Source organism: Phoca vitulina, unplaced genomic scaffold (genome assembly GCF_004348235.1).
Source record: "Phoca vitulina isolate PV1807 unplaced genomic scaffold, GSC_HSeal_1.0 scaffold22, whole genome shotgun sequence".
NCBI classification, from domain to species: Eukaryota; Metazoa; Chordata; class Mammalia; order Carnivora; family Phocidae; genus Phoca; species Phoca vitulina.
Genome location: NW_022589725.1, coordinates 31,513,283 through 31,528,134, shown reverse-complemented (window position 1 = coordinate 31,528,134; position 14,852 = coordinate 31,513,283). Strand labels below are relative to the sequence as shown.

Here is a 14,852-nt window from a genome sequence, read left to right as displayed (position 1 = left end):
AAATTCTCACCAAAATACTAGCCAATAGGATCCAACAGTACATTAAAAGGATTATTCACCACGACCAAGTGGGATTTATCCCTGGGCTGCAAGGTTGGTTCAACATCCGCAAATCAGTCAACGTGATACAATACATTAACAAAAGAAAGAACAAGAATCATATGATCCTCTCAATAGATGCAGAAAAAGCATTTGACAAAGTACAGCATCCTTTCTTGATCAAAACTCTTCAGAGTATAGGGATAGAGGGTACATACCTTAATATCATAAAAGCCATCTATGAAAAACCTACAGTGAATATCATTCTCAATGGGGAAAAACTGAGAGCTTCCCCCTAAGGTCAGGAATGCGGCAGGGATGTCCACTATCACCACTGCTATTCAACATAGTATTGGAAGTCCTAGCCACAGCAATCAGACAACAAAAAGAAATCAAAGGCATCCAAACCGGCAAAGAAGAAGTCAAACTCTCACTCTTTGCAGAGGATATGATACTTTATGTGGAAAATCCCAAAGACTCCACCCCAAAACTGCTAGAACTCATACAGGAATTCAGTAAAGTGGCAGGATATCAAATCAATGCACAGAAATCAGTGGCATTCCTATACACTAACAACAAGTCAGAAGAAAGAGAAATTAAGGAGTCGATCCCATTTACAATTGCACCCAAAACCATAAGATACCTAGGAATAAATCTAACCAAAGAGGCAAAGGATCTGTACTCAGAAAACTATAAAATACTCATGAAAGAAATTGAGGAAGACACAAAGAAATGGAAAAACGTTCCATGCTCATGGATTGGAAGAACAAATATTGTGAAGATGTCAATGCTACCTAGAGCAATCTACACATTCAATGCAATCCCCATCAAAATACCATCCACTTTTTTCAAAGAAATGGAACAAATAATCCTAAAATTTGTATGGAACCAGAAAAGACCCCGCATAGCCAGAGGAATGTTGAAAAAGAAAAGCAAAGCTGGCGGCATCACAATTCCAGACTTCCAGCTCTACTACAAAGCTGTCATCATCAAGACAGTATGGTACTGGCACAAAAACAGACACATAGATCAATGGAACAGAATAGAGAGCCCAGAAATGGACCCTCAACTATACGGTCAACTAATCTTTGACAAAGCAGGAAAGAATGTCCAATGGAAAAAAGACAGTCTCTTCAACAAATGGTGTTGGGAAAATTAGACAGCCACATGCAGAAGAATGAAACTGGACCATTTCCTTACACCACACACAAAAATAGACTCCAAATGGTTGAAAGACCTCAATGTGAGACAGGAGTCCGTCCAAATCCTAAAGGAGAACACAGGCAGCAACCTCTTCGACCTCAGCCACAGCAACTTCTTCCTAGAAACATCGCCAAAGGCAAGGGAAGCAAGGGCAAAAATGAACTATTGGGACTTCATCAAGGTAAAAAGCTTTTGCAAAGCAAAGGAAACAGTCAACAAAACCAAAAGACAACTGACAGAATGGGAGAAGATATTTGCAAATGACATATCAGATAAAGGGCTAGTATCCAAAATCTATAAAGAACTTATCAAACTCAACACTCAAAGAACAAATGATCCAATCAAGAAATGGGCAGAAGACATGAACAGACATTTTTCCAAAGAAGACATCCAAATGGCCAACAGACACATGAAAAAGTGTTCAATATCGCTCGGCATCAGGGAAATCCAAATCAAAACCTCAATGAGATACCACCTCACACCAGTCAGAATGGCTAAAATTAACAAGTCAGGAAATGACAGATGTTGGCGGGGATGCGGAGAAAGGGGAACCCTCCTACACTGTTGGTGGGAATGCAAGCTGGTGCAGCCACTCTGGAAAACAGTATGGAGGTTCCTCAAAAAGTTGAAAATAGAGCTACCATATGATCCAGTAATTGCACTACTGGGTATTTACCCCAAAGATACAAAAGTAGGGACCCGAAAGGGTACGTGCATCCCGATGTTTATAGCAGCAATGTCCACAATAGCCAAACTGTGGAAAGAGCCAAGATGTCCATCGACAGATGAATGGATAAAGAAGAGGTGGTATATATACACAATGGAATATTATGCAGCCATCAAAAGGAATGAGATCTTGCCATTTGCAATGACGTGGATGGAACTGGAGGGTATTATGCTGAGCGAAATAAGTCAAACAGAGAAAGACATGTATCATATGACCTCACTGATATGAGGAATTCTTAATCTCAGGAAACAAACTGAGGGTTGCTGGAGTGGGGGGTGGGGTGGGAGGGATGGGGTGACTGGGTGATGGACACTGGGGAGGGCATGTGCTCTGGTAAGCGCTGTGAATTGTGCAAGACTGTTGAATCTCAGATCTGTACCTCTGAAACAAATAATGCAATATATGTTAAGAAAGAAAAAAAGAAGAAGAAGAATGTAGCAGGAGGGGAAGAATGAAGGGGGGGAAATCGGAGGGGGAGAAGAACCATGAGAGACGACGGACTCTGAAAAACAAACAGGGTTCTAGAGGGGAGGGGGGTGGGAGGATGGGTTAGCCTGGTGATGGGTATTGAGGAGGGCACGTTCTGCATGGAGCAGTGGGTGTTATGCACAAACAATGAATCATGGAACACTATATCTAAAACTAATGATGTAATGTATGGGGATTAACATAACAATAAAAAAATTAAAAAAAAAAAAAGAATAAGACTGAATGTATAAGACCTTAGCTTAAAAAAGGTAAATTATAGAAAACGCAAAGTATTGACATTATTCCTATCACACATATACTGTTCATTTTCTATTGATCAAGATGGTCCTGTCCTGAAACAGAGCTGTAGGGAGCAGCTCAACTGCCCGTTTCTTCAGCGATGGTCCCAGATTTGTGTCTGGCAATGCACCCTTCCAACTCCTGAGCTCTGGGAACAGCCCTAAATGATGCCAACCAACAGCCTCTGGTCCAGTGATGGGTCAGCACAGGACACAATCTGAGTCCATGAGAGGCAAATAGACTTTTGTGTTGGGGCTTCTGAAAAGAAGCATACCTATCACTCTTTTCCCATTGGACTTGAAATGATAAAAGGTCTAAAGCTACCTCAGCCATCCTGCAACCACAGAGGAAGCACTGGGCTAAGAAGGGTCAACCTGGAAGAGACAGACCAAATAGGACTAACTAAACCCTCTATGAAACCAGCATCGCCATTGATTGGATGGATGGATTCTTCACTTGACTGGATTCTTCACTTGACTCTGTGTGGTAAAAAATTCTCCAGTTACTTAAGCCAATTGGATGGGTTTCTACTACTTGCCCGCACAAGAATCCTAGGCAGTATGCAAGCTGGGTGTAGAATTCCAAATTTTAGGCAATATAAAGAAGGGAATTAAAAATCATCCCAGATATTCCTAGTACCGCCCAGGGGCAACCATTGACCCCCTCTAGCGTTGCAGGCCAGGTTCCCTGTGGGAGGTAGCCTCACACAGAGCTCTACAGGCTGGGATTTATTGAGGTGAGCTCTTAGGATCCTCCACCCCTGTAAGGAGGGGCAAACTTGGGCAAAGCCATTCTCTTCAGTCCGGTGCGATCTCTTTCAAGAGGGACCCAGCTTCAAGCTGTTGGTGCTCACACATCCCACAGTTAGAAAGTGAGTTCTTTAGTCCTGAACAAGAAGGGTTGGATGGCATAGCATAGTATCACATCAGCATGTCCCCCTTTACTCCAGTTTATTCATGTTTTTTCTTTCTTTAGAGATTTAGGTCATATTTAAATGCTGTTTTATATACTGGTATGAGCCTAGCATTACATTCTGAGCATTTTTCATTCATTAATAATTCTTTAAATGAATTGCAAACAGAGTTATAATTCCTTCATACTTATACTTCATATAAGTATTTAAACATTCTCCTATTATTAGGCATTTAGAGAATTTCCAATATCTTTAATCCTTATATATAAATTTTTGTTTGCATCTCTGCAACCAGTTTTTAGGATATATTTCTAGGAGTGGAATTAAAGAATTGAAGGATATGAACCACTGCAGCATTCTGGCCAAATTGTCCTTGGAAATTTCATGTCAATTACATTCTGACCACTGCTACATTGTTTCATTAGAACTGAATGCTTCTCTATTTTAGATCTTGTCAATTGATCAAAAATGATGTCTCATTCTTATCTGGGTTTCCTTTCCCCTGATGAATAAGTTTGAAGATTTTTAAATATCAATTATTTTTTGTTTGTTTGTTTTTCTTCATATGCAAACAGTCTGGCCATTTTATTTTTTTGGTCAGTTTTTCTATTTTGGTATCAAATGGTCTTTTATCGACAATAAAATGTCTGACTGGACAGGTAACTCTTAATATGACTTTTTCCCTAACCAATAGGTTAAAATCACTTGATCAAGCCCTCCACCAGTAAAACAATTTTTAAAAGAAATCATTAAGTTAAAATGGTACCAAGCTCCTTGTTCCATTCTCTTTGGTTAATTTCATGGACTGTCTTTTGGCCAAACGTACGCCCACTTACTTGAGCAATCCAGCCCGATGGAAGACATAGAGATCCTGCTCCAGCGTACAGTTGTGGAAGGGGACAATCTTCACGAAGTTCTGGATGAGGGCAAACTCAGGGGTAAGGTGCGGCAGAGAAATGATGCAGAAGTTCTTGTCCTAACAGGATTGGTGATCAGGACACACAGGAAAAGAATCAGAAACCATTCATCACTAAACAAATTCCTGCTGTAAAACAGTACAGAAAATAGGGGGTAAAATGTGTAAAGGACAGCTTTCCTATAATTTGGAAAGTAATCATATGAAATTCAAGAGGATAAGGAATGCAGGCATACTGAGAAAATCTCTGCAAGTCTGGCTGAAACCTAAATAAATGAATATTGTAAACCATGGGACCCATTCGCATAGCTCTTTTGTGGAAGTCAGTTTTGAGAGTAAGGTCCTTTGTGCTGGCAAATTCGCTTGCACCCTGGAGGCAATGAGGCGGCATGGGTGTCAGCCCTAGGCTTGCTAAGTGATAGAGCACCAGCCCCGGCCCCCTCCTCTGAGATGAGAGGTGGTGATCCGGGCCTTTTCTTCTTTAAAATCCTGTATTATACATGAATGGACGTCTGTATTCTATCATGACGTGATCCCATTCAGGTGAACAGATCTAAGGATGTGTTTAACCTGGGAAGTGTGTTTAGTTAGCAGGCATAGGAGGATCCAGATGTCCTCAGAACTGCCACTTACCCCTGAGATCTGCACTGCCCAATATGGGAACCAGCAGCCATGTCCGGACACGGGGCATTTGGGAATGTGGCTAGTGTGACTGGAGAACTGAGTTTTTAATTTTATTTCATTTTAAATAATTTAATTAAATTAAAAAACTGATACTCAATTCAGTTATTGGAAAAGCTTTATGTATGTTGGAACAACTTGGGTATATGAATCTACTTATGCAACTGTCAATCTTACGAAATCTAAACGCAGATCAAGTATTTCTGATGAAAATGTAGTGTTTGTATTGAAATGTGCCACAGGTGTAATAATACATTTTAGATTTCAAACACTGGAGAAAAGACTGTAAAATATCTCAATAGTTTTTCATACTGATTACATGTGAAAATGATTAAATTTGGGGCATATTCAGTTAAATAAAATATATTATTAAAATTGATTTCACCTGCATCTTTTTTGCTTTTTTTTTTTAATGTGGCTGCTAGAATATTTAGATTACTTATGTGGCTCGAATTTGTTGTCTATTGGACAGAGCTGTCCTAGACCATCTGTGTTCCACACATCCCACTTGACCCTCTGCCAGGTGCCTGCAGGAGTGGCCTGCTCCTCCCAGAGCTAATTTGTCCCTTTGGGATCTCGCCTCCTCCTGAACCCTGTGAAGGCATTACTTGTGGTAATCCAAAACCCTGGGGACGTTTGTGCAAACCAAAGGAGTGAATCATTGTTTGACCTTATCTTCCTTCTTTCTAGCAAAATAACACAGCTCCTTTTGGGGAACTTGAAAGTCAAGTTGTTGAAATACTCAAGCTGAAAATAAGGAATGGGTGCCAAGTCTCAGGGGGCTTCCTCTGGGAGGAGGAAGACTATAATGAATTGCTTTGACTTAGATTTGAAGGATTTAAGGATGAATTATAAAGTATTTTGTTCCTCTCTCTGCATATCCTGAAATAAAATAGAATTAAACCATAAAAATGTCTTTTACCTTTTTAAAGCCAGCATGGTTTTGTAATGTTGAAGATCTGCCTTTACATGGACTTCAAAGTAGGAGTGAATTTAAATGTAGGGAAATTACTTTGGGGCATCTCTGAGGGAAACTGGCTTTGTAAGGCCTACCTTAGGATAATCTACATTGCTTTGTGAGCTTCAAAATGCCTTAAAATTAATCCCAAAAATGTTACGAGAAATATGGAGAACATTACTACAAGGCTTCATTATATTAACAAAATGAGGAAATACAACCTATGATCACATAGGCTTCAGGAAACATAATTAAACCATATTTGGTTTTTGCCTCAGTAGAAAGAGTATCAGGAAAAATAAGACAATAGATATTTTTCTTGTAATTAGCCAACTGAAGAAGTCTAGTTATTGACTTGCCTTAAGTGATAGGCAAGGCAGGGAAAACATCTTTATAAAAATCCATTTTTTCCTCAGTCATCTTCCTTCCCCACTTTCTTCCCTCCAATAAAGTGAGAAATTGATTAGAATCTCTATCCCTTGACAACAATGATCCAAAAATGAAGGCAGAGGACAGGAATGGAGGATGTTGTTTGCACTGGTCTGTTTGCCTGAGGCCCATCCACCAAACCTGTCATAGTGGGTTGAGTGCTTACCCCACGTCAGGCACTGTGTCAGGTGACGCCAACCAGAAAATCAGCCATAAATTCCTACTTTCCTACTCTCAGAAAAGCAATCTAATGGTTTCAGAATTCTCTGAGCCAGTGTAAGCTATAAAGTAATATGGCGGTCTAATCCACTTTTGTGTTGTTTCTGAAATTTTCATGTACTACCAGCATTCTATTAATGATTTGATTCTAACAAAACACCGTGAAAGCTATCCTTAAAAGAAATTAGACATTGAAAGGGAACTATTAGAACCAGCAATGACAATATTTTGAAAAGTTCATGATATGTCATTCAACCTTATTTTCAGAACATGGAAGCAATTCAAACCTCAACATTCATAGCGATGTACGTGCTTGGACAGTGAATATGGCATTTTACCTTTCTACAACTTTTTTAGCTTACAAAACCAATTATATTACTCAAAATTCAACATGTACTTACAGGAAAAAGACTGAAGACGAAATTCATAAAGTCCAGTGACCTGTAAACAAGACAGTAAGCATTGTCACTGATCTGCAAGCAAATGCAGCGTCAGTATGTATTTAAAGAGATTTATGGCTCTCTTCCTGTCAAGCAGTGGTAGCCGACCACTAGTCGGAATTCAAGTCTAGCTGAACATTAATCAAGTTGCAGAAAGTCGTAAGCTTCATATTTCATTAATAAAGTATTTTTCTATAACTAAAGACATTATTATAGCAATTAACAACCTGTGCATTCAAAGAGGCTCAGTAGTCATTCTGTGACATAATCCCTCCCTTTTTTGTTAGAGCTGTCAGAGAGACGTGGGTATATTATAAGCAATTCTGATCTTTTTCTCTTTTACATGCAAAAGATTTTCTGACCACCTGTGGTTGTAGGGTCACAGGCAAACCATAATGGATCATCAAATTTCTGTCTGAAAATTCAAAAGTCACATTCTAAGCACAATCATATCTGAATGCACAGGGGAAAATAAATATACACAACTAATCTAGAAGGGCTTATAGGCTTTTTAGATGTCTACAATATAAGTAAAATAAAGATTTCCCAAGAAATTGAAAACTTAAGAGGAAAAAAGTACAAGTAAAACATGATTCTAAGTGAGATTGAGAGACTGGGAGCATGTTTAAATACATTCTCTAAGAAGGAAATGTCCAGCAGCATTCTTGGTCATCTAAAGGATACTCTGAATCTTCCGGTCTATCAAAATGAGCCAATCTTTTCCTCTTCCAGATTGTTCTGTGAATAAAATGGTGGAGTTGGTGGGAATTCCAAAGGAGATGTGGAATCTAGGCATCGAGGTCAAAGGTCCACTTCCAGACTATAGATGGCAGCAAGCACTGAACACATGGGGATAGGAAGTGGGGTGACTGAGTGGTCTGGTGGGTACCCAGGCTTTGTCTGGCACCATGCCTCCTCCTTCTAGCAACTTCCCTGGGTTGTTGTTTGGTGTCCTACTAGCCCCACTCAGATTGCACATGGGTAAGGCTCCAGCCCCAAATTTGGGTGGGGGGAGCATGAGGCAAAGGACTAAGCTGTCATCATGTCCTGGTCTGGCCCAACCATCAGCTCAGGAATGAGCACACAGTCTGATCAGGCCCGATGGGGCTTTAGCTAGAAAGCCAGGCTCAAAGTCCTCCTCACTAGCTTCTGGTACAGAGCCTGAGCCCACTGTCCATTTCTTTGGCCCCAAGAAGGGACACTCCCCTGAGAAAGGAGCCAGCAGCAGGGAACCAGAGGCAGGAGGCAGAGAGAGAAACTTGGAACTTGATGGGGTTATCTTGAATCAAGCCACATTGAAAATCAATCCCACCAGTGGACTTATCCTTTGCGATATGAGGCAATTATTCCATTTTTTAAAAGCCAGTTTGGGTTGGATTTTCTATACTTGCAACCAAAAGACTCCAGACAAGCAATCACCTAAATCCAAAGCTCCCCCCAAATGCAAACTTTAGAGAAAGGAGAGCAGCATGTGGTTACATAAGTGATGATTTTCCAGATCTCCAACTGTTACACAGGTGAGCCAAAACCTGGGCAGTCTGGTTCTGTGGCCCTTGCCCAAATTTTATGGACTGAAACCTCTGGGACTGGGGCCCAGAAATCTATGCTTAAAAAAACAAAACAAAACAAAACAAAACAAAAACAAAAAGCGGGATTAGGATGTGAGGCCAGGTTTGGAAACCAAGGGCTCTATAAGATTAAAATGTGAGGCCACCAATGCTGTAAGAAAAGTCTTACCATGATAGACAACCAGTACTTGCCTTGCTTCGTATTTCTCCTCAATACAAAAGAGCTGAATACAAAAAGCAGCTGAGGCTCCCTTGTAGATGGGGCGGAAGTCGCTGGTCTCCTCGGGCATCGAAATGGATGCCAAGCTCAAACAGCTGACACAGCCATCTGTATCACCCATAGTGGACTGCTGACTGAGGTTTTCTATGTCCTACAGCAAGGAGACAGGAGGAACCAAGCGGGAATCCTATTCATTTTCTGCAATTTAATGGGCTAGTGGTTGCATCATCTCTACATTATACGATCTCTCTAGGACAGATGTGACAGTCTCACCTGAAACAAATTGTCCTGAGCCAGGCCTAGTTTTAATGAGATGTTCTTAATGAGATATTCAAGATTTATAAAGGGATTGAAAGAAGTCCTTACGTGAAGGTCAGAAAACGAATGGTTTCCGTTGGTCTTTCACATAGGATCCATATTTCAACTGCAACGCTGGGGAGAAGTTAGAGTGTGGTAGTACTATATACCTATCAATTCCATAAGCAAAATACCTCTGCCTCCCAAAGTGTTTTCACTGTGATTTTGTGCTACAAGAATTTTTGGGTCTTGGGACTGTCGGGCGGTTTGGTGGTGAGGTGGAGCCCAGGGAGGTCCAATGGGCGGGAGCCACCTGGAAAGTTAGTGTTAGACCTTCCAGGCTCATTTTAGGGGCGTCTAAGAAGGTGTTATAGCTCAGTTAGAGGAAAACGATTCATTCTGAGATCCTTCTCAGAGTTCTTTTAAATCAAAGTAATACATCAAACATTAAAATAATATCAGCACTAAAACCTTATAAAGAACATCAGGAGTCCCCTGTCCCTTCAATTCCTCTTCCCATTGGCTAGCCCTTTCAACTTTCTTATTTCTTTGGTATTTACCCCCATGTCTCTGAATATGTGCTCAATCTCTTGGAGACTGTGATAGGCAGAACAGTGGCCCCCCAAACTGTACATGGCCCAATCCCCAGGACCTGTGCATTTTACAGAGCAAGAGGGACTCTGCAGAGGTCATTAAGTAAAGATTTTAAGACAAGGAGATTATCTGGGATTATCTAGGTAGGCCCAATATAATCAGAAGGGTCTCTTATAAAAAAGAGGCAGGAGGGTCAGAGTCAAGAGACTGGAAGATACAATGCTACCAGCTTTGAAGATGGAGGAAGGTACCACATGCCAAAGGAATGCAAGTGTCTTCCAGAAGCTAGCAAAAGCAAAGGGAGGGATTCTCCCCTAGAGCTTCCAGAAGGAACAGAGTCCTGCCTGCACCTGGATCTTAGCACCGGTTTGGGTTTCTGACCTCCAGAACCGTATAAGAATAAATTTATGTTGTTTTAAGCCACTAAGTTCATGGTAATTTGTTACCATAGTGATAAAAAACTAATACAAAGACCTGGCTTCTGGCATTTGGAGAACATGGTGGGAGGAGAGGACAGAGGTTTCTCCATTTGAAATGGAGAGTTCCACTTATTTGTCTGTTCTGCCTTTTCCCCATTACACAGCCTCACACAGTGCGGGCTGAACCTGAATTTAGAGCTGCTTCTGTCCCATTTAACCAGAGGACAGTCATCTGGTTATTTCACTTGAGTACAGTAGACAGGCCAGGTGCTGTCCGCAAGGACTCTAGTGTCCCCAACACTGCATAGCAGACTGTCAGACCCCTCATTTCAGCCCAGTCCTCGCCCCGCCTTCCAGAAGCCCCAGGCCCTGGGCCTTTTGTGGACACAGGAGGAGAAGGTACCCGCTTTCTGCTAGTGCCTCCCCTCACAGTGGTACTGGACCTTCTCCTTTCTCCACTGTGCTAAGCCAGTGTAAACTCCTCCATCGATTTTCTTCATTCTCAACATTTTGAAAGGGCTCACCTTCTAATATCTCCTCTCCTAGTCTTGTTGTCTTTGTGGATTTGTGCCCCCACTTCTTATTGCTTTACTGTCTTTTCTGTGTTTTTTTTCCAGAAGGGAGAGGAGATAAACATAGGACATCAATCCACGTTGTTGACCCAGATGCCCTCTGGGGGTCCAGTACGTCTAATGCAGCAGGTACCATCCTGTCCCCTCCTCCACATCCACATTCTGATTTGGGTCCCTACAGGTATAGCTACCTCTTAGAAATAGAGCATGCCTCACCCTCTGCTCCATGCCTCATTCCTCCCCGGAACCTGAGGAGTCAGTGTCCTGGTGTGGGTGTCCCCAGAAGCAAACTCTGAGCTAAGTTTATTTGGGGAGTGATGCTAGGAAATTCTGCAAGGAGAGTGGAGAAGGGAGGCAAGGAAGGGAAGGACACCAACGCAGAGTGTCCCATCCAATCCCACTGAAATCCCTGGGAGACTGTGGAGAATACTCTCAGAGCTGTCCCACCTAAGAGACAAAGGAACTGGGGTGTTGATTCTCCAACTACCTTCAGTCATTGTCTGATGGTTGCTCCCCAAAGATTCTGACCTGCCTGCAGCACGGCGCCAGAGAAAGACCAGGCACCTGAAGTCCCTGTCCTCGAGTGCTGAGGAATGAGCAGTGCCAGAAGGACATGGGTAGGGTCCCACAGCAGGTGCTAAAGTGAGATTTGGAAAATGGGCCCCCGCCTGCCTGATGCACTCTCTTCCTAGCAGCACATCCTGCTCCTGACTGCATGAGTTCTCCTGTCCTCCACACACTCGGCCCAGGAGGGCAGACCCTGCTCCAACGGTGAAGTCCTGCCTCTGGCCAGGTGTGTACACTGGATTCAGTGGGGGAATTAGGAAATCCACTTGTCACACGTCCAAGCTTTGTTCTCCAGTTCAGTTTTGGCCAAAATCAAGTGGCACCTTTATCCCTACTGACTTCTGTGTAGGCTTCTTAATTTCTCAGAATCTGGAGAAGAAAGGGGTGCCAAAATCTGGCCGTCTCTCAGAATTCCGATGTCTGGGATTAGTGTTCCAGTAATGTGGTCCTCCCAGATCTCCGTGGAGATGACCCGACTTCCTGTTCCTTCAAGGGCTCTCCAGACTTCTCAGGTTGACTCACGAGTCCAGAAGAGGCAATGGGGAATCGACTGAAAGCTCAAAACTGGGTTCACCACTGGGGCATGAGAGTGTCTGATCATGTGAATCTCCCACTTAAAACTTTCAAAGCCTTCCTCTGCTCCTTAGGAAAAATCCAAAATCCCGAGCAGGGTCCACAGAGCCCTGCCAAATGACCTGAATCCTTGGGTTTCTAGCAGGAAACAGAGGGCACACTCCAGCGAAGCAGACCAAGGAGATTCAATAAAGGACCATATGTGAAGGTGTGGGCAGGGAGAAGGGAAACCAACAAAGGATAAAGAAGTGCCCCAGGGGTGGCTGCTGGCAGCAGATGCTACCACCCCTTGGCCTGAATCTGTAACAGTATAACTTCTAGGACCAAGCTGTACAAGGGATACCGAATAAAGGATTTCTCAGTGGAGAAAGACTTCATCGAGGGAGGCTTTGTGGAGTCAGTGCTAAAGAAGGTGGCAGCTCTGAGCTGGTAGAGAGAAGCAGGGAGCCTGGAGGAGGAAAGAGCTCACCAACACTGAGTGGAGAGCAGTGAACCTCGTGGGGCCCATCAGCCGGCACGCAAACCCTACCTCCATCTCACTAGTGTTTCCACTATGGACTGCTGACAGAAGTTCCTCAGCTGTGGCTTCTTCTGTGATTCTCCCCTGTAGATGACAAAGGCAAGACATTTAATCAACACCTACAGTGGTTCAGAGCCCCAGCTCTAGAACCAGCTGCCTTGGGTTCAGATGCTGGCTCCACGGCTTACTGGCTTGGGAAAATCATGGAGTCTCCATGGCCTTATCTGTAAAAAAGAGGCTAAAAGCAGCACCTACCTGACAAGGTTGTTAGGAGAATAAAATAAGGACAGGTAGATACAGAGATGCTAGCACAGTGCTGGCTCCTCCTAGTTCTCTGTAGATGATAGTTATTACTTCATTATTCTTATTCTTCTGTGTAACTTGAAAGCTGCACTAAGTTTCTTCCAGCTGCTTTATTGAGGTATAACTGACAGTAAACTGTATATATTTGAAATATACCTTCTGAAAAGTTTTAACCTATGTATGCCCCCATAAAAATATCACCATAATAAAAATAGTGAGCATATACCTCACTCCCCAAAGCTTCTGTGTTTCTAGGTACCCCTCCCCCCCTGCCCTGTGCCACTTGGCCAACCACACACAAACAATTATCTGCTCTTTGTCACTATAGATTATAGGCTAAGTCTATTTCTGGATCTTCTATTTGGTTCCCTTGGCATTGTTATCACAGGGGCTGAATGACAAGAACTATATAGTAAACCTTGAAATCAGTAGTGTTGGTCCAACAACTGCTCTGTTCCAAAGTTGTTTGGGCCAATCTAGGTCCTTTCCATTTTCCATATGAATTTTGGAATCAGTTTTTCAATTTCTAGAAAAATCCCTCCTGAAATTTTGACTGGGAAAATTTTGACTGGGAAAATTGCATTGATCAACTGGGGAAGAATTGACACCTTGACAATGTCAAGTCTTCGAAACCAGGAACATGGGCTATCTCTCCATTTATTTAGGTCTTACTTCATTTCTCTCAGAAATGTTTTGTGGTTTCCAGTGTACAAGTCTTGAACATCTTTTGTCAGATTTATCTCTTAGTATTTTGTGTATCTGTACTAGCGTAAATGGTATTTATTTCAATTTCTGGTTGTTAATTGCTATTACATAGAAACAAAATTAAACTTTGCATATTATTTTTGTATATATTTAGCAACATGCTAAATTATTTACTAGTTCTAGTAGCTGTTTTTGTAGATTCTAGATGATTATGTTATATCTGCAAATAAAGGACAGTTTTAATTCTTCCTTTCCAATCTGGATACCTTTTATTTCTGTTATCTTTTTGTGCTGGCTTGAACTTCCAGTGTAATTTAAATAGAAGAGGTGAGAGCAGACATTCTTGCATTGTTCCTGACCACGGGGGAAAACCATTCAGTCTTCTACCATTAAGTATGATGTTAGGTACAGGGTTTTCAAAAATAGCCTCTAACACACTGAAGAAGTGCTTTCTGATTCCTAATTTTCTGAGAGTTTTAATGAGGAATGAATGTTGAATTTTCAAATACCTTCCCTGTATTTTGAGAGAAACATTAGGTAACCTTTTAGCCTGTTAATATGGTGAATTACATTGATATATATATATTTTTAAGTAGGTTCCATGCCCAGCGTGGAGCCCAGGGCGAGGCTTAAACTCATGACTCTGAGATCAAGACCTAAGCTGAGATCAAGAGTTATCATGCTTAGCTGACTGAGCCACCCAATTGCCCCTGATTGATTTTTTATGTTAAACCAACCTTGCATTCCCACAACAAACGCTACTTGGTCATGATGTACTATCTTTTTTATATATTGATTCAAATTACTAAGATTTTTATTAGGATTTTTCCATCGATGTTCATGAGAGCTATTAACCTGGAGTTTTACCTTCTTATAATGTCTTTTGTTGTGAGAAGACATACTTTAGATGACTTAAGTCCTTTTAACTTTATTGAGTTTATTTTGTGGCCCAGAATATGGTATACGTTGGTAAATGTTCCACGTGCACAGGAGAAGAATGTGTATTCTACCATTTTGGGGGTAGAGTTTTATCAAGTGTCAATTGGGTCAACATTGTTGACAGTGTTCTTAGAATCTATATTCTTTTTTAAAAACTATATTGTTATGTTAATCACCATACGTTACATCATTAGTTTTTGATGTAGTGTTCCATGATTCATTGTTTGTGCATAACACCCAGTGTTCCAAGCAGAACGTGCCCTCTTTAATACCCATCACCAG

The 14,852-nt window shown here is 41.7% G+C and overlaps 1 protein-coding gene across 1 annotated transcript in view; it reads right to left on the bottom strand.

The window, feature by feature from the left end:
* CFAP61 (cilia and flagella associated protein 61) overlaps positions 1-14,852 on the bottom strand; it is a 296,977-nt gene that overhangs the window by 196,139 nt on the left and 85,986 nt on the right. Inside the window, exons 10-13 of the mRNA XM_032420163.1 lie at positions 12,633-12,707; positions 9,054-9,232; positions 7,255-7,294; positions 4,487-4,626 (exon numbers count right to left, since the gene is read on the bottom strand). Of these exons, the coding sequence (XP_032276054.1) occupies positions 4,487-4,626; positions 7,255-7,294; positions 9,054-9,232; positions 12,633-12,707 (434 nt within the window). The remainder of the gene's footprint in view (positions 1-4,486; positions 4,627-7,254; positions 7,295-9,053; positions 9,233-12,632; positions 12,708-14,852) is intronic.